The sequence below is a fragment of the Mitosporidium daphniae genome, assembly GCF_000760515.2.
Source record: "Mitosporidium daphniae strain UGP3 chromosome Unknown contig-16, whole genome shotgun sequence".
Classification (NCBI taxonomy): Eukaryota; Fungi; Microsporidia; genus Mitosporidium; species Mitosporidium daphniae.
In genome coordinates, this window is record NW_013546656.1 from 1 (window position 1) to 16,582 (window position 16,582).

Here is a 16,582-nt window from a genome sequence, read left to right on the forward strand (position 1 = left end):
TGAGGTGGTTGCGCACCTGGAGGGAAATGGTAAATTTTGCCTTTTTATCTGGCTCGTCCCAGCAGGGAAATGCCCTTCTGGCATCAGTAGCTTCAAATTGAGTTACTGCCATGACCTTTTTATTGCCACTTGGGTCTTCATAAACGGCTCGATAGAATCCAGCGAGCTTGCTGTTTATTTCCCCCTTAAAGGAGATTCTCAGCTTGGCGCTTGTTCCTTCAGCAATATCACCAGTAAACTTAAATGTCACATGTTCCTTTTTGTTGTCCATTTCGAATTTTGATTCATCAATACTAGGATTAAAAGACCAAAGCTACTTTCCGTCGCTGGTTATCAGCAGCCCAGAAAGGATTATCAAATCCTTTGCATTTAGTCGAATTTCATTTGTCGTTTTGATGACAGTGATTGAAATTTCAACAAGACCATCAAATGTAAAGCTATCCAAGCACGGTTTCAACTCCAGTTCATAATGTTCAGGGACGACGTTATCAGGTAAAACCTCGCGCGAATATGCAACACTTGAAGACGTATCGGCATCCTTTTGGAGGTTAGAGGCGGAAAATGAATGGTTTAAGCACAGACAAGGCATTGCAAAGGAAAATTACAATTTACACGGGTGATCATTCACTTACTTTAAATTTACGATAAATTGGAAAGTTAAAATGATAAAACAGAGCAATTGCACCGATGATCAATAACGCGACGGCAATTGAAAGCCTAAATTTACAATTTGGACGTGTTTCGGAACTCTGGGCCTCATCATCAAATTCTACCGATAATTTGAAATACAAAATTGGTTACTTGATCTATCCTTGTTGCGTAACCCAAATGAAGACTCTCCTACTATTCGAGACCGTCGTCTTGTTTCCATAAATTTTAAAAAAAATAAATTTTGTCGACGTTTGCCATGCCATAGCCCCACAATTGAGAGGCAGAAAGATCGACAGACTTGTTTTCAATTCTAAAACAACCGCAAGTGATCCACGTATCTGCCTTGCACTTGATCCAGATTCGCCGCTGTTTTTTATCGAAAAATGCGACGCCCGGTGTGGAACTCTCTAATATTGAGACGCCCATGTATTCGTTACTTGTTAGTGCTGTCCAATCAAAAGGATCGATTCCCATAGGTACGTGTCCGGGCGTGGCATCCATTAATTTCAATTTTAACTTTGTTCCGTTTGCAGTCAAAAATTTGCACTCGACGGTATACTAAGCTAAAAATGGCAAATGTACTCGATTGGTTAGCGCCAGCCGTCTCCAGTATATCTGATTTGCGGTGTGTTGGAGGGGAGAAAAAATACTGGTCTCATGACCGATTTTATAGCATTTTGGATGCATTTCAGGATCGTATATGGGGGCCTGCGAAACTGGCTTGATTCCCGCGCCACAATTTACATCCTTTATCAGCTCAATGGTCAATTGAGCGGACAATGTTGCCAGTCGATTTCTTGTTGTTTCCAAAGGCTCATCTGCTGACCGGGTCTGTAAGTCGGATAAGTAAATGGATATCCCTACAATGGAGACTTGCTTTAAAATGTCTCCTGCATCGATTTCCTTTGTATTCATCAAAATGATGGAAGCCCCAACGCATGTATCTCCACTAAGAATTGAAGTTTCAATTGGGGACGAGCCTCTGTATCTATTGAAAATCTGCATCAGCCGAATAATACTTTGGGAGCAACGAGGGATGGATATTGAACATGCCGTTGGGAAAAGCCTCTTGAACAGACTTTGGGATATAATAGCCAAATGAGGCAACTATTCCCAGGTCAAAAACACGCCCATTAGATGGCGTTGGAATCTATGGAACAGCTTGACAAGCACATACAATCCAATCTTTGAGACCGGCATCTGGGATTTGGTGAACCGGGATTTTCTCCTTCTGCGCAAATGAGGACAGCGGGAACACTGGCCCTGGAGGCGTCACCACATGCATCTCCTCAAATGGCGAAGATAAAAGTAGGGTGCGCAAATAGGACTGCGAAAACTCGCACGATCCCAGAAGCAATGCGCTCCTTATGCCCTTCATAAAAATGAAAACTTGATGTTTGCAACTTAGGGTTAGCCCTTGTAAAGTTTCCTTCTCAACGACCATATGAAAGTTTATTCATTTAACTGGCAAACAGAGGCATTGTGCTGACCTCCGTGCAGTAAAAATGTGTTTGGAAAGGAAACATGAACCTCATCAAGGCAATACTGAGATCTCCAGCGGTTCTGAACCACGTCCGTGTACAGAAACTTGTCAAAAAAGGCTCTAGTTTGAAGGAAATTCGAACGCAAGAAGAGCGAGTATGCAATTGCCATGTCATAGGATTTGAAGGCACATCTTTTGGTGGCTTTGTATTTTATTTTATTCAGTCTTGTTTCCAAATCTTCAAGAGACCTACCAGAAGAGAGGAGCCACTTGTCCATAAGCCTTGACCGCCACGAAATGGTCTCCACCGCGATCAAATAGTATTCGCGGAAATAGGACTCCGGTCCAATGTTGTACATTGCATTTCCGTTTATATGAAGGAAGAAGGGAAGATCGTTGTCTTTCCTCTTAAAAAGGACCCTCGAATCGCCATGGAAGATTGATCCCTGCATCCAAAAGCGACCACTTCTTGTGTCACATTCTTGCTGCAGTGCCTCAACCCATCCACCTCTGATGGGGAGGCAATCCGGCTCCATGTAGAAGAAAATCAGCGGGTCCTCCCCTGCAAGTTGATAGGAATAGAAATATAGCAGTAGATCGAACATTGTTCTTGATCCAACTATGTGGCTATCGATTGCATCGCCATTCAAAATTGCGTGGATGTGTTGAATTGAATTCAACAAGACCCCATCTAGGATCAACGCAAGGCTGGAGTTGATTCTCAGTTCAAGGTCCCTTTTTTCTGCATCAGCCAAAAAGCCGCCAGAAGAGTAAAAGACGATGGTCAGCTCGGTATCTTTGGAGCTCCCTTTGTTTATATATGGCGGATATTTTGACCATAGCTCGATGTTGGTTAATAGATTTGGCAACTGCCTGTAGTGATATGGAATGACAATGTGGGTTAGCCTGTCCCTCTTTGCATCAACCAAAGTGAGGGCGATCAAATGGAGCAATATTAGAGATACTTTCCAAAGCATAGATATGTAAAGGCGTGATCATTTAAATCCATTTTTCGAAATAACAATATCTTATTTGGGAAATTCCAAAATGACTGGAAAATATTTTGGTTTGAAGCAAATTTGAAATTTCAATCTTTAATTAGCGGATGTGACCGACCGACCCCGTACTGGCCCTCCCCTTCCCTTGCCTGCAGCACAAGCAATTGTGGCGAACAAACCAAACGACGCATACTTTGTGCCCTGGGCCAAGTGTATATATATGTACATGCGCTTCACCCAATGAACCGACTTGTCTCAAAGTCAAAAGGCTCAGAAAGTCCACACAGCTCGGAAACGGGTCTTATGGCGCGAGGATCGGTTGAAAAATCGGTCGCAAATTTAGCTTGGCCAAAATTTACGGAAACGCTTCCATTGAAAACAGAAACGGCAGGATAATACTTGCCCCTATACAAGCCAAAGGCCTCTCCACCCCTGCCAATGGAAACCCCGTTGATGAAGAATTCCAAGTACGAATTTCCGAGGAGCTTGTGTTTGATTAGGTATGCATCTGTGAGCTGCCTAGGCGGGAAAAGCTGCTGAAATTGGCGCAGTTTGTGCTCATCGTAATCCGATTCGTCGTTGGATGGTAGTGGCAAATGGATCAACATTCCAATTGTAAAAATGGCATCCTTTGGCGTAACCGGCATATTGACGAACGTATTTAAAGGACGGCCTGTGTGGAACAGAATGCTTTTTACGTCTCCAAAAGCATATCCAAATTCATCAAACCCGACCGGCGAATGGAGATCCGAAAGGCCCTGAGCCCACCCTACTCTGACATTTGTTGTCTTTTCGGGAGAGGGCAAAATGGTCACCTCATAGTACCAAGTTCCTGAAAAACAGCCATGTGATGCCTTTGCTGTGCGATAGCCCTGGGGTGTATTTAAAAATCATACATTTCCACTGGAAACGATCAACCCATCTGGAGATATGACAAGCGCAGAATTGGTTAGCGTTGAAAGGCGAGAAATTCGAACCGGATCTGGCGACGTTGGGTTTTGCCGGTCAAAATCGATGGAATCTATTTCCCTCTTCTTACCGTTTGCATGGCTATTGGCATTTTTCAAGCTTTTGGACCGCATCTCGATGGGGCTTTCAGAAGAATCCGTAATTGGAATCAGGATCCCCGAGGCTAGGACCCTTGAGGAAATGATCGGGCGTGTTTGATAGTGCATTATTGGCGCTTCATTCCTGTCTTTGACCGCATAGTATCCTTGAAAAATTGGCATTATCAATACCTGCTTTCTTTTTCCCCCCTGGCATGACTTTCCCGGACGACAAAAGGGAGCTTAAATGGCCAATGGCAGCATTTTGCCATGAAGAGCTGGGTGGCAGGCTTTTGGAGTAAAATTTGCTCCAATGGAGACGGAAGTAATCCATGACAACCTTCCAATGGAAAAGCTTTGTATCCATCGATGCGGCTTCCTGCCTGGTAAGCATCGAAGACTCGCATCTATGTTCCAGGTGGTACAAGATGAGATAGATGATATCGGACCATGTGACCTTCAAGCGGTACAAGATATCTCTGCCGCGGGTGCATTTCGAGCACGAATATGAATAGAACTGGTCGCCTTCGAGAAAAGTCCATGGCATGTGTTTGTAGGTGATTGAACACTCTAAATATGAGACAACAATGGCCACAAACTCAGGTGTAAACTATCCTCGCAGTCGATGCACTTCAAATGCGGATGTATCCTAAAATGAGGCTGCCCAAATTACTTTGCAATCGGATCTTTGCATACGCAACAAAAAAGGTCCAGCATCGATGCAGCAATCTGCAAATTAAAGTTCATGTCCCACCCGCCGAAAACCGTTTTTAGTTTTAGTTTAAATTTTAATTTTTCGCTTTCAAGCCGCCGACATTGGATGGAGCCCATCTTTATGATTCCATTTGATGGAAGCAAACTTGGCACCATATCGCAGGAATAATCGACACACATTTGCATATTTTGGCGAAAGTCTCAAATTGGCTGGATTTCGTGTCTTCAAAATGCTTTTTCACGCTGCATAATAAAGTCTGTATGCTCTTTTAAGCTGGTCAGCGTACAAAAATGTCATCCAAAGTGCGTTGGCCTTTCCTTACGCCTCTAACTTACACCGCGAGAAAATTAAATTTTGCCACAAAGTGTTGCGAATACACAAAAGTTTAAACACCCCGCATTGGGCCGCAAACTCGACATTCCGGATGCTCAAATAACATCATGACATTGTGTTTTGGCAACATCCCTTTATTTAGGGTTAAGTGTTTACACGTGCCCTCCAATCGGCTAGTGATTTCAAAGCTAGCACGCTGCTTATTTCGCCAAACTTAAACTGCAGGCTTTGGGGATACCGGATGCCAGCCTGCATCGGTGCTGTTGGCATTTGCGTGGATGTTTTGACACCCAATGTACCCATTTCAGCTTAAATGATGCCTAAAGCTTGGGACCGATCCTGTCATCAGAAAAGGTGCACAAAAATAACAATTAAACTGGCAATTAATTTTTAAAAAGTAAGTAAATATTGGCTGCAAATCTAAAATTTATTTATTATTCCTCATGACATTTGCGTCTTCTACGCCCTCTACAACACAGTCCGGAAATGGGTCCCCGTCGCCAAAGCCGTCGTCTACCTTGAGCCAATCGCCTTTGCTAAAGCCCCAGTCAAATATGCAAACATCTGCAGGCCTTATACATTCCGAAGGTGTGATAACGGAAGTGGATGTTACATCCATTTCCTTGGCCGAGAACCTTTGCAAGTCGGAAGAGGCCATCCACTCCATTGACTTTGTGTTCAAATCAGACGGTTCGGTCAAAAACGAATTTCTTTCAAACAATGGGATCGATTTTGAAAAGCCAACAAAAAAAAAGCAAAAGCTTGAGGACTCTCTTTCCATGGCCTCCTCGATAACATGTGCATCCTCGCAAATGTTGGAGTGCGATGAAGCTTCCATGGACAGTTTATCGATTTCGGTGATGACTTTGATGGGCAATGTATTTACAATTAATGATTTATACCCCGATGACTCGTTGGATGCGCTCAAAATGAACATTTTCGAGGTGTCCGGAATATTTCCAGAAAACCAGATTTTATTGCTGCACCACCATCAGCTTCCAGCCTCTTCCTCTTTGGCTATCAAAAGCTTTGGCATTGTGAATAATTCTTCCCTTAAGCTTCTGCTTTCCATGTCTGGAGGTCCTGGAAATTTCATGCTCGATTCGTTCCCCGCAAACAAATGTAGCCAGGATATTGTAGAGGATGATTTCGACTTTTCCCCCAGTCCATTTACCATTGAAGAGCTGTTAGAACATGATGGATGCGACGATTTTCCCTACGACTCTTCTGAAGACATTGCGTGCGAGGCCAACTCGGATTCTGTGGCATCATTGGCCGGCCAGTCTTCAACTTCGAAAACTTTTATTTATAGATCCGAAAATGGGGGCATTTTTTTTGTCGAAATAACAGGCACATACACCGATATCAGTCTGCTGACGCTGCTGCAGTCTGAAAATCCCGCTACCACACCAGCTCCATTAGGCCCGGCGCCCACATCTTGCTTCCAGCTATTGAATTCATCCCAAGCATCTTCGTCGTCATCATCATCATCATCATCATCATCATCATCATCATTGTTATCGATGCTAGCAGAGCCGTCCTCACAGCAGCATGCTCCGGCTGAACTGGCTCACCATGAGCACGCTCGACCTGCAATGGCGATGGAGTCAAATTGCTTTGTTTGCAACAAGAAAGTCAGAGAATCCCTTCAATATCCATGCAAATGTTCGTTTTTCTTTTGCCAGAGTCATAAGCCGCCCCATTTGCATAATTGCTCGTTTAACTATTGCACGGCAAATAGGGAAGAGCTAAGCAAGTCTAATCCGCCCATTGTACACTCTACGCTTAGAGAGTTCCAGTAGGAGGTTGTAATATAGTTGTTAAAAGTATTGTGTTGGCTCTAATAATAAAATTTAAATCCAGGCTGCCCGTGCACAACACCGTCTTGTGACCGCTGTGCAATGGGTTCCAATTTAGGGCCCAAGTAGCCCCAAATTTAGTTAATTTGCAGCTTTTCAATTTATTTGCCGACGTACAAAATGTTCAAGTCTACCGCGCAAACCCCATTTGCTTTCAACCCGATATCGACATCCGCATCCACAACACCACTTTCTTCAGCATCACAACCTACGAATCCGTTTTCAATGCCCATGTCAAATGCACCCAGTTTTGGTGCTTCATCGCTTTCTACGCCCTTTGCATCTTCCTCGTTTTCAAATTTCAACACCACACAGGCTGCAACACCAGCCATGCCATCGACTCAATTTACAGCATCATCTGCCATGCAAACTCCATTTACAGCATCATCTGCCATGCAAACTCCATTTTCAACGCCAGCAAACACCACGCCCCAATTTCCGGCTCCAGGCACGGCCAATTCGTTTTTTACACCATCTTCATCCGTTTTTTGCACACCCGGAACTCTTCCTACCCAAGGAACCTTTACCACTCCATCTTCCATTCAAGCGCCTAACTCTTCGTTGAAACCACCTCTCTCGGAGTAAGTCCCAGTTTGGCTCACAATTAGCTTGCCCGGAAGGACCAGGTTTGCTGAACTACCTCCGCACATCAAGGATGCATTGATATCGCTAGAGTATTTATTTTTATTTTATCCATCGCTAGAGCGGTGATAAAAGAGACGGCACATAAGGCAGCCATGCCGGTTCCATCGATTGCAAGGGAAAATAATGATCTGGAAACCCAAATAGGCCAAATTGAAAAGGTATTACCACGCCGCCATCGAACTTTACTTAATTTTTAGCTACTTCTTCAAGTCAAAATCCAGCTCGTTAAATCATCGGAAACCTTTGAGGACATGAGAGAAAAGGGGAATTCGCTGTTTTCCGATCTGGAACTAGCCCTGTTTTCTCTTGAAAAGTTTAAAAACCCATCGATGAGAAGCACATTGTATGTGCTTGACAAGCCAATAGAGCGGTATTTTAAAAAGCGGATCTCTGCCTTTGGACATACCCTTGGCCTTTTAAAAACCCGAATTGAAGCCAATGATCCAAAACCCCTTGCCGATGAACACATTGGCATCCTAATATCCAACCCCGATCTTCTCGCGTGCAAGCTGAAGGAATTTTTAAAGTCCATCGTCCAAATGGCATCTGAAATTTCAGCCTTGGAAGAAAAGCTAAATGCAAGAGTTCAAACAAAGCAAAAGGCCTAATATAAGGCCACCAAAGCGGAGCGCAGCAAAATACTTGTGCTTGTACATGCAAAATTGGCAACGTAATAAAACCGATAGCGCTTGATCCCATCGTTATACCGTGTCGTGTCACGTTTTAACTCTAAACTGGCGTACGCGTAAATATAGGAAAAAGAATGGGAAAAGAAGAGAAAAACACAGCCAAGAAACACCAACAAGCACAGGAGGCACTATGAAGAGGCATTGCTGCGAAAACCTATAGCCATCCGTGATTGGATTCTGATAAATAATAAGCGAAGACAAGATCGAGCTCGATGCGATAAAGCAGCACGCCATTCCTGCAAAAGAAACCCAAAATACGATCAATTTTTCTTTGTAAAATTTCAAGGCCAGTATAAAGCCAGAAAGAGAAAGCAAGGAAAGAAGAAAAGTCGGAATATCGTCCGAAAAGAAGAGGAGAAATCCAGAGGAAAATATCCCGCCAACAGAGACAAAGATAAAGCTCAAATACTCGGAAAAAGAGCAAAATAGCATAAATGCGCCTAAAAAGGTGCTGAATAGATACCCGGCCGGAAGGACAAGACATTCCCAGCCGCCGGCAAATGTTGTCAAGCCATTGTCTGCCGTGATGCCGATTTTTATGGAAAGAACTTTGCCGCCCGTAATAATCGCCTAAAATTAGATGCAAAAGTTACCATAAACGCATGTCCCAACTCATGGAATAACACGCTCATAAATGAAAACGGAAACAAAAGCAGCGTACCAACGCTTCCCAGGAAATTCCAAAGGAAGACCAGAGCAAGGAACTGAAGGAGCATTAGTGCAAGAAGCTCATGAGGGGGCCAAGATTTCGATGAAAGACTGTATTGGGATGGGAAGGGAAGTATAGTCTGCGGCGTATCATTAATTTCTAAAACGGTGCCAATCCGTTTGGAGAGGGAGCGAAAAGATTGCTTGATGGTATTCATTGCTTTTAAAATATTAATTTCAAATTGGCCTATTAAAATACATATTTTAAAATTAAAATCGCAAAAATTATAAAAATTTAAAAAGATTTTTTTTTCAAAAAATATAAAATGGAATATTCATCAAGTCGTTCTCCTTCAAGAATACCTGCGAGATACCATGCCAACTCAAGCGAGCATAGAGGGAACCATCATGGCAATGATGATTCTGGAGATTTTTATCGTTCTAGGGAGTTTCCAAGGGATCCATATCATATCAGAGCCGACCGCGATGATGACGACAATTCCAGGGAAGCACAGCGAAGAAAGCTAGCCCCGCCAAATTCTGTTATTGGTGTATTTGGGCTTTCTGAAGACACTACAGAGTCTGATTTAAAGGAGCTATTTTCTCCCTTTGGCGAGATCAAAAAAATCAACCTCATATTTGATCGCGAAACAGGCCGCTTTAAATGCTTTGCATTTGTATATTTTGAATCCGTCGGCAGTGCCTCTAGAGCACTGCAAGAAAAAAACGAGACAGAGCTCAAGGGGAATCTAATCCGCATCGACTTTTCTGCCACTGCACGAAACTCGTCGTTTAGAAGCACTCTTCCACAACGAATATCATCTGGGGACGACTACTACCATCGAGATTCTCATCACCACGCTGAAAATCACCAGCCGACAGACTCATATTCCAGATATGCATATCGAGATTCTCAGCGGGGCTATATTAACCATACGTCTTTCGATAGATATACAGATCGCGCTCCTTCCAGAAGATATGACGATTATCCTCCAAGGCGGACACACGCTTCGCCACCAAGAGAGAGGTCTTATTCCCATCGTCAATATGATCTCCCGACACACTATGATGAGCACCACAGGTATTCTCGTACCATCCAAGACCATCAACGAAGCTATTCTCCAGACCAATATTCCCGGTTCCGCTATCAAGGCCCGCCTCCCAGAGAGCGAAGGATGGGTGCGCCTATGCCGCCCTCCCCTACATATGATGACCGCAACAGCTCCTCGTACTAAAATTCTAATTAATTAAACAGATGGTTGAAATCTGCACGCGATTAGCAGGACACCTGCTAAACCCGCCATCTATACAGCTTTCTCCTTAATGAACGACAAATCCGTGTGCCAGTAAAGGGTTCGAGCTATAGCCGGTCGCCTGCATTTACAAGTTTAGTTTATTCAGGCATAGGCCAGGAGCTCCTTGATCAGCGTCTTCCTGCATTCGATGATTGTCCTTGCCTTTGCAAATTGGACGGGGTCTTGCGCGTATTTTCCGTTCAACACGCTTAGATCTTCAAGGTCCAGCGACGAGGAATCTTTGGCAAAAATGCTGCTTGTCGGTCCAAGGAATAAACATTCCGGTAACGCAGAAAGGATCTGCTTGACGACAGGCGAGCTGCACGAAACATATGGCTCCATTTGCTCGCGCAAATATCTCAGAGCCTCGGACTGGCTCTCTGTTGGAATGCGCCACTCCCCATCCGACTTTATCAAATGCGAAGAGGATATTTTTTCTAAAAACCTAACCCATTACATAGCTCGTTTACATGCACTGGCGGACCAGGACCTTCATTTCGGCTGCAAAATCGGATGGCCATTTTGGGTGCAGCGTCAATTGCCACATGTCCGCCACTCTTTTGATTTCTTCGCCTTGCTCTTCGCTTTTGGCGCCAGAAGCAATTGTTCCACCAAAAAGCCACAGCATCTACAGCTAGAAAGCACTCGCGCTCTACCTGTGTGTCATCTCCAGCCAAATTGAAGGCATATCTCATGATGGGAGCGGAATTGTCGTTTCTCTCACTTGTCTCTTCAATGTTCATTTCGTCTATTTGCTGCCAAGAACCCCAGTTCGAATTTGTCTCCGAGCAGGGATCGAGGATCGTTTCGCGCCCAAACATGTGCAGAAATACCGAAAATCGCGAGTTATCCTTTGAGGGCGCAAGCACCACGATCCGCCCGCCACCGCCATCGCTTCCACCTTTAAATAGATGTCCCTTCATGGAGAACGATGGCGATTTTGTAAGGAAATCCAAGGTTTTCAGCGACTTTTTAAAGAAGTTCAAATTGGAAATATCAACAATCCGCTCCTCATCAAGATCGTAAATAACGGCATCGTGCATCTCTTCCAGATGCCTCTGGCCATTGATGATGATCAAAAGAGAATGAACCTCGTCGGCTCCATTTCTCATTTCGCCCAGAAACATCATGAAGGATACTCGAGAGAGAAGCATTGAAGTTTCCTCGCTCAGGTCCGAAAGGTGCTGCTTCCATTTTTTAGTTGAAACGGAGAACGAGAAAAGACCTGAAAACATCGGCTGCAGTGTTGAAGAACTACACACGCGTCCGCCGAACACCCAAAGTATCCCTTTTCGCTCGTCAAAAACCATTTGGTGATCGTAAATAAGATCCGGGCCTCCGGCCAGCTATGGAGGAAAAGGAAAATGGCATACCTTGGTGTTTGTCGACAAAAGTTCCCATGTGAAGCTAGAGAGGTCGCACCGGTAAAAGTCACAAGAAGTGGATGCTTCTGATGAGTGCCTATCTGGTGAAAAGTACCGCCCAAGGCAATACATGAATCGTCCAGATGCATCGATGATGCATCTATGGACTGAGCGCGGGGAAGGGCCCCCTTCCACAGAGGTATCCGGGGATATCATTGTCCACCTCCTGGAGCTGCAATCGAAAGACCAAAAGTCTGCAAATTCCTTATTTCCATCCCATCCACCAAAAAGCAAGAGGTTTTTGGTGACTCGATCATAAACCAGCTGATGACCTCCCCTTGCAGCGGGCCAGGGATCTCCGTCTTTTCTTTCAATTTGAGTCCATTCAGATCTAAAAATCGAACGGAAACCCTGGCCGCTTTTGAGAACCTCAGGAGAGCAGACAGTTTCGATCTTCTTATCAAGTGTATCAACATCAAGCGGATCCAGTAGCGACGTGTTTCTGATTTCAAGGATCAGAGAGTAAAGATCTTTGCCGTATTTCATCTCCTCTATTTGATCATACAGATGATGGAAAAATTCTTCAAAATCCTTTTCGACCTTTATCCCGGGGGGCCGTTTAGGTAGCATCATTGCAGAAGAGGTGGCCAAGCAGCCCTTCATATACTGCGACTTTACATACCTTTCAAGAGATGCGGAAATCTGGGTTCGTTCCTGCGTACCCTTAAGTTGGACAAACCAGATGCCAAAATTGAAGCCTATGCCCCAAGTTGAGATGGGGACTATTTTTACAAATTGAACCGGATATATAAAGGAGGGTGTCGTTGTGGGGTCGATAAAATACCGCAGGGGAAAGGTCTCTGAAATCCCGTCGTTTTTTAATCCTTGATGCAGGGCTTCTCTCCATTCTCTCCCGTCCACGGAAACAAATACCTTGAACTCTTTCAAATTGCACACGTGTGGAAGATGGTATTTGCCAAACGTTATCTCCTGTACCGTAGCAAGGGGCAGCATCAACGAGCTTTGGGTCTTTGGGGCTATTCGCAGCGTTATAAACTGATTCAGGTCCTTGGCAGAGCTTGACCAGCGCGAGGCCTGATCTTGTGGATTGTTGAGCAGAATATTTGTGGGATGAAAGTCCTTCACATATCCCGAATAGTCATAGATGGAGATCGAAAGAATATCAAGCGGAGGTTGAGGCGAAGACGTCTTTGGAAGAGATGAAGAGAAAATATATGTTGCTTCAGTAACCATTTCCGGATAGTAAAGGTGGATGGCAACCCAAATCAGTCCATTTAAATTCCATAAATTGCAAAATATTGCGGAGTAAAAAGTATGCATGTGATGAATGATACAAGGAGAATTGGCCGCTAAATTTAATTGGGCCCTGTTGTTGGCATAATTTATTGTCTACAGACCGAGTTTGACGTGTGTAGTGTATTATTCGATGATGGTTGGTCGGTGTGTTGGGACGCTTGCTCATGCTGGTTGCCTTACTTGATTGCATGAGAAAGACATTTTTGCAAATGCTTAAACCAATCAGAAAAGTTGCTCCGGTCATAAGAAAAAACGGGAACGTCCGAAAATTGGCAAATCTTAACAAGCGGGATGGTGATAGAAATCCAGCCTCTGCAGTTCCTGCAGAAGGCTTCAAGGACTTGCTTTTTTTCGGGCTCAGCCCCACAATGCAGCGGCGAGGCTTTGACATAAAGAGGATCTGGATAAGGACGCCCCGTTTTAGACGAAATGCCGTGAGTAAAGTTCATGTGGTACCAATAAGTAGATCGTTTCAAGTTTAGCCATACCGGTGGACTACACAGTTCGCATCTGCCCTCGCGCTCGCTTCCACTTCCCCGCACAAAGGAAGGCTTGTAAAGATCGCCGGAAAACCGAGGAGTCTTTTTGTAAATCGACGATCTGCTTTCCAAGATTTGTTCTTGATTCAGGCATGAAGGAAACAAGATGGATTTTTCTAGGCAAATAAATCAAAATGGCGGTGCTTACCTGACGAAGAAGGCCCTGACGTGTTAGAAAGAGGGGGCGAAAGAGGCCTTCTGCGATTATTTTCGAAATCTTGAAACGGTTGGATGTTCTTGCCACAGTCACTAAGAATAGACTGTCCATTGTGCGAGACAGGAAAGCAATGCTGGCCAGTGCCCATTTGATCTGACGCTTTACAAAATGAGATCAAAGGTTCCACAGGGAGGCCGCCCTGATGGGAATTGCAGTTTATTTCTTTAAGAGGAGGTCGATTTGAATGGCTATAAACTTGCAATGCAGCGGAGAATAACGACGGGGTTGCTGCCGATAAAGATGCCGATGGCGACGCAAAGGTACAAGGCATTTTTGATTTGGAGGTGTACAGTGCAGAAGCGTCGGTTGTGGGTGCAGATAATTCTGGAAAACTAGAGCAGCTGCTTTCACAGCTGCTCGTGGATTTGAATATGCTTTTGGCAGGAAACGCAATGTCGTGTTCAAAATATTCCAACCTTTCCCCGGGCTTGACATTCAAATTTATCGTCTGCTGCGCGCCATGGAAATCAGACGCAGAAAACAAGGGCGATGACGAATGAATAAGGAAAATCGAAGATAGCTCGCTAATGTTCATAAAAATCCCGAGGCAGGAATGCATGAAATAACGGCCTCAATTGATCTGCATCATTGACATTGCCGATCAGCATGATAGAGTTTGATTGTTAAATTTCCAATTTAGAACATCGAGGAATACAACAGATACCGCATTTTCTCAACGGCAGGCTGCAGGAAGGCCGCCTTTTGAGCCTCCATCTAAGGACATAAGTATGCAAACCCCGTACCAGAAGCAGAACAGATGACTAAAAATCAAAAATCAAAAGCATACATACCGCCTTCACTAAACACTCTTCCATGCCGTTAAAGTCGAGCGAAAACTCGAATTTGGTGAAAAACAGCCTTTCATACGAAGCAAATTCGTAGCAAAGCTTCGCTTTGTCGTCAATAAGAGGGCATTTTTGGATCGCTTCGAGCGCCTCAACAAGGCATTTCAATGCAGAGGTGACAAGCTCCGCATATCCTTTAAGAAGCGTTTTCTTTTCCACTTCAACGGCACTTTCATTGGAGCGCTTGAGCAGCTTTGAAGCCCTCTCAGAGTATCGACTTGAAAGCTCCCAAAGAGCATAAATCAACTCTGGAGATTCGTCCACATCGGCTGCATTGGGACATTTCGCTGCGCTAGCAATAGAGACATCATTGTTCATAAAGGCAAATTGCGGTGCTTTGTGTAAAATTAAAAGATTACAAGATTGCAAATGTACAAATGTACACAATTGCACAATGGAATATGAAGACTTCTTAAAGTTGCCGGATTTATAGCGTAGATATTGTGATTAAAATTTAATATTTTCCTACCCAATGACACCTGAATAGTAGCGATTTTGAAAATAATCTCCTAGTGACTATCTTTTTAAGCTACTGTTGATTGGCGACTCTGGGGTTGGAAAGTCGTGCATTTTGCTTCGATTCTCGGTACTTTGGTCAGTCTTATTGTAGGATGACACATACACCGATAGCTACATCTCCACAATTGGCGTTGATTTTGTATGTATTTATTGGATGATCTTGATCAATCTTAGAAAATTAGAACAATCGAGCTTGATGGCAAAATCATCAAACTGCAGATCTGGGATACTGCGGGGCAAGAGCGTTTCAGGACCATCACCTCCAGCTACTATCGAGGTGCACATGGCATCATCGTGGTTTACGACGTCACAGACAGGGATACCTTTATGCATGTTCAGGACTGGCTGGAGGAGGTCGAAAAGTTTGCTTCCGAGGGCGTTAACAAGCTCCTTGTCGGCAACAAATCCGATCTGGCTTCAAAGCGCGCCGTAGTCTATTCCGAAGCAGAGGCAAAATCCAGAGAGCTCGGAATCCCATTTCTCGAAACATCTGCAAAAAACTCGACAAATGTAGAGAGTGCCTTTCTAACTATGGCCACAAAAATTAAAGACAGGTAGGCGACCGGCTCGGCCTCATTTTCATTCTAGAATCGGACCTGCTCTTCAGTCGGGACACCATTCTGGCCGAAATGTGAATATCTCTGCCGGCTCCAAGGTCGAGCTGTCCGGTGGATGCTGCTGATTGGAGAATTTCTAATAAAGAGAAAATGTTAAATCCAGATTTATTTGCGCTCAAATGCACTGGGAAAGTAGAAAGGGACGAAGCCTTTGCTTCTTGATAAGCAAAATGATGTTTGGAAGATACAATGCAGTGACCTTGGCATGATCCCTATGCACAGCAATGAAGTTGCTTGTCGGAGAAAGAGCATTTTGGTACGAGTGAACCATTGCATCACTGCTACCCAGAAAATCCTTTGAATCCAGAGAATGTTCAGTAATGACGAACCCCAGTTGCTCGGCAAACTTGATGGCGTCTTTTGGGTATGAACCGTATGGTAGCCTCACGTACTTGACGTCATAATTCAGGATGTCTTTTATCATTTGTCTGTCCGCCTCGAGAAGAGACCTGAAATGAGAGGGCGGAATTCTCCCTATATTTTCTATCTAGAAAAAGAATAACCAACATATAGATACATATGGGGCGTATCGAATGCCAAGCAAATGTCCTTCCGAAATTATTCTTTTTGCAATAGCCGCAGCCTTGGGATCATGGAGTATTGAAGTGGATACATGGAAGGTTGCTTTGATCCCGGCATCCCTTAAATGCTTCAGTATCACCGGTGTGAATTTTCTGAAAATGAGCGGCAAAACCTAAATTACTTTGAAGGGCCCTCATCGAACGTCACTGCAACTGTGCCAGGTTTCCTGCAATTTGAAATAATTTTGCACAGCACTTGATTTGGGAAAAACAGCAAAAAG

General features: G+C 44.2%; 12 protein-coding genes across 12 annotated transcripts; 4 read left to right on the forward strand and 8 right to left on the reverse strand.

The window, feature by feature from the left end:
- Positions 1-16: 16 nt before the first annotated feature.
- Positions 17-271, reverse strand: DI09_16p10 (puromycin-sensitive aminopeptidase; the record flags this gene model as incomplete). The annotated part of the gene is made up of 1 exon (XM_013383460.1): positions 17-271. A coding segment is annotated over one exon (255 nt), but the record flags the coding sequence as incomplete, so codon positions are not given.
- Positions 272-876: 605 nt separating this feature from the next.
- Positions 877-2,095, reverse strand: DI09_16p20 (methionyl-tRNA formyltransferase; the record flags this gene model as incomplete). The annotated part of the gene is made up of 4 exons (XM_013383461.1): positions 877-1,209; positions 1,234-1,639; positions 1,671-1,801; positions 1,829-2,095. 4 exons carry the CDS (start codon positions 2,093-2,095, stop codon positions 877-879), a joined length of 1,137 nt encoding a protein of 378 aa, XP_013238915.1.
- Positions 2,096-2,103: 8 nt separating this feature from the next.
- On the reverse strand, positions 2,104-3,111 carry DI09_16p30 (uncharacterized protein; the record flags this gene model as incomplete). The annotated part of the gene is made up of 1 exon (XM_013383462.1): positions 2,104-3,111. One exon carries the CDS (start codon positions 3,109-3,111, stop codon positions 2,104-2,106), a length of 1,008 nt encoding a protein of 335 aa, XP_013238916.1.
- A 254-nt stretch (positions 3,112-3,365) lies between these two features.
- DI09_16p40 (uncharacterized protein) lies at positions 3,366-4,585 on the reverse strand (the record flags this gene model as incomplete). Its single annotated transcript, XM_013383463.1, has 3 exons — positions 3,366-3,986; positions 4,029-4,323; positions 4,371-4,585. The coding sequence occupies 3 exons, from the start codon at positions 4,583-4,585 to the stop codon at positions 3,366-3,368; spliced, it is 1,131 nt and encodes a 376-aa protein (XP_013238917.1).
- A 1,068-nt stretch (positions 4,586-5,653) lies between these two features.
- Positions 5,654-6,064, reverse strand: DI09_16p50 (uncharacterized protein; the record flags this gene model as incomplete). Its single annotated transcript, XM_013383464.1, has 1 exon — positions 5,654-6,064. One exon carries the CDS (start codon positions 6,062-6,064, stop codon positions 5,654-5,656), a length of 411 nt encoding a protein of 136 aa, XP_013238918.1.
- On the forward strand, positions 5,670-7,028 carry DI09_16p60 (uncharacterized protein; the record flags this gene model as incomplete). Its single annotated transcript, XM_013383465.1, has 1 exon — positions 5,670-7,028. One exon carries the CDS (start codon positions 5,670-5,672, stop codon positions 7,026-7,028), a length of 1,359 nt encoding a protein of 452 aa, XP_013238919.1.
- A 177-nt stretch (positions 7,029-7,205) lies between these two features.
- DI09_16p70 (uncharacterized protein) lies at positions 7,206-8,338 on the forward strand (the record flags this gene model as incomplete). The annotated part of the gene is made up of 3 exons (XM_013383466.1): positions 7,206-7,666; positions 7,789-7,888; positions 7,928-8,338. The coding sequence occupies 3 exons, from the start codon at positions 7,206-7,208 to the stop codon at positions 8,336-8,338; spliced, it is 972 nt and encodes a 323-aa protein (XP_013238920.1).
- Positions 8,339-8,573: 235 nt separating this feature from the next.
- Positions 8,574-9,285, reverse strand: DI09_16p80 (uncharacterized protein; the record flags this gene model as incomplete). Its single annotated transcript, XM_013383467.1, has 2 exons — positions 8,574-8,989; positions 9,081-9,285. The coding sequence occupies 2 exons, from the start codon at positions 9,283-9,285 to the stop codon at positions 8,574-8,576; spliced, it is 621 nt and encodes a 206-aa protein (XP_013238921.1).
- A 108-nt stretch (positions 9,286-9,393) lies between these two features.
- DI09_16p90 (transformer-2 alpha) lies at positions 9,394-10,302 on the forward strand (the record flags this gene model as incomplete). The annotated part of the gene is made up of 1 exon (XM_013383468.1): positions 9,394-10,302. The coding sequence occupies one exon, from the start codon at positions 9,394-9,396 to the stop codon at positions 10,300-10,302; it is 909 nt and encodes a 302-aa protein (XP_013238922.1).
- A 162-nt stretch (positions 10,303-10,464) lies between these two features.
- On the reverse strand, positions 10,465-14,962 carry DI09_16p100 (uncharacterized protein; the record flags this gene model as incomplete). Its single annotated transcript, XM_013383429.1, has 7 exons — positions 10,465-10,770; positions 10,833-11,600; positions 11,736-13,113; positions 13,224-13,662; positions 13,731-14,323; positions 14,464-14,513; positions 14,591-14,962. The coding sequence occupies 7 exons, from the start codon at positions 14,960-14,962 to the stop codon at positions 10,465-10,467; spliced, it is 3,906 nt and encodes a 1,301-aa protein (XP_013238883.1).
- Positions 14,963-15,255: 293 nt separating this feature from the next.
- On the forward strand, positions 15,256-15,845 carry DI09_16p110 (Ras-related protein Rab-1A; the record flags this gene model as incomplete). The annotated part of the gene is made up of 3 exons (XM_013383430.1): positions 15,256-15,306; positions 15,338-15,717; positions 15,752-15,845. The coding sequence occupies 3 exons, from the start codon at positions 15,256-15,258 to the stop codon at positions 15,843-15,845; spliced, it is 525 nt and encodes a 174-aa protein (XP_013238884.1).
- A 50-nt stretch (positions 15,846-15,895) lies between these two features.
- On the reverse strand, positions 15,896-16,204 carry DI09_16p120 (polysaccharide deacetylase; the record flags this gene model as incomplete). The annotated part of the gene is made up of 1 exon (XM_013383431.1): positions 15,896-16,204. One exon carries the CDS (start codon positions 16,202-16,204, stop codon positions 15,896-15,898), a length of 309 nt encoding a protein of 102 aa, XP_013238885.1.
- Between the last annotated feature and the right edge of the window lie 378 nt (positions 16,205-16,582).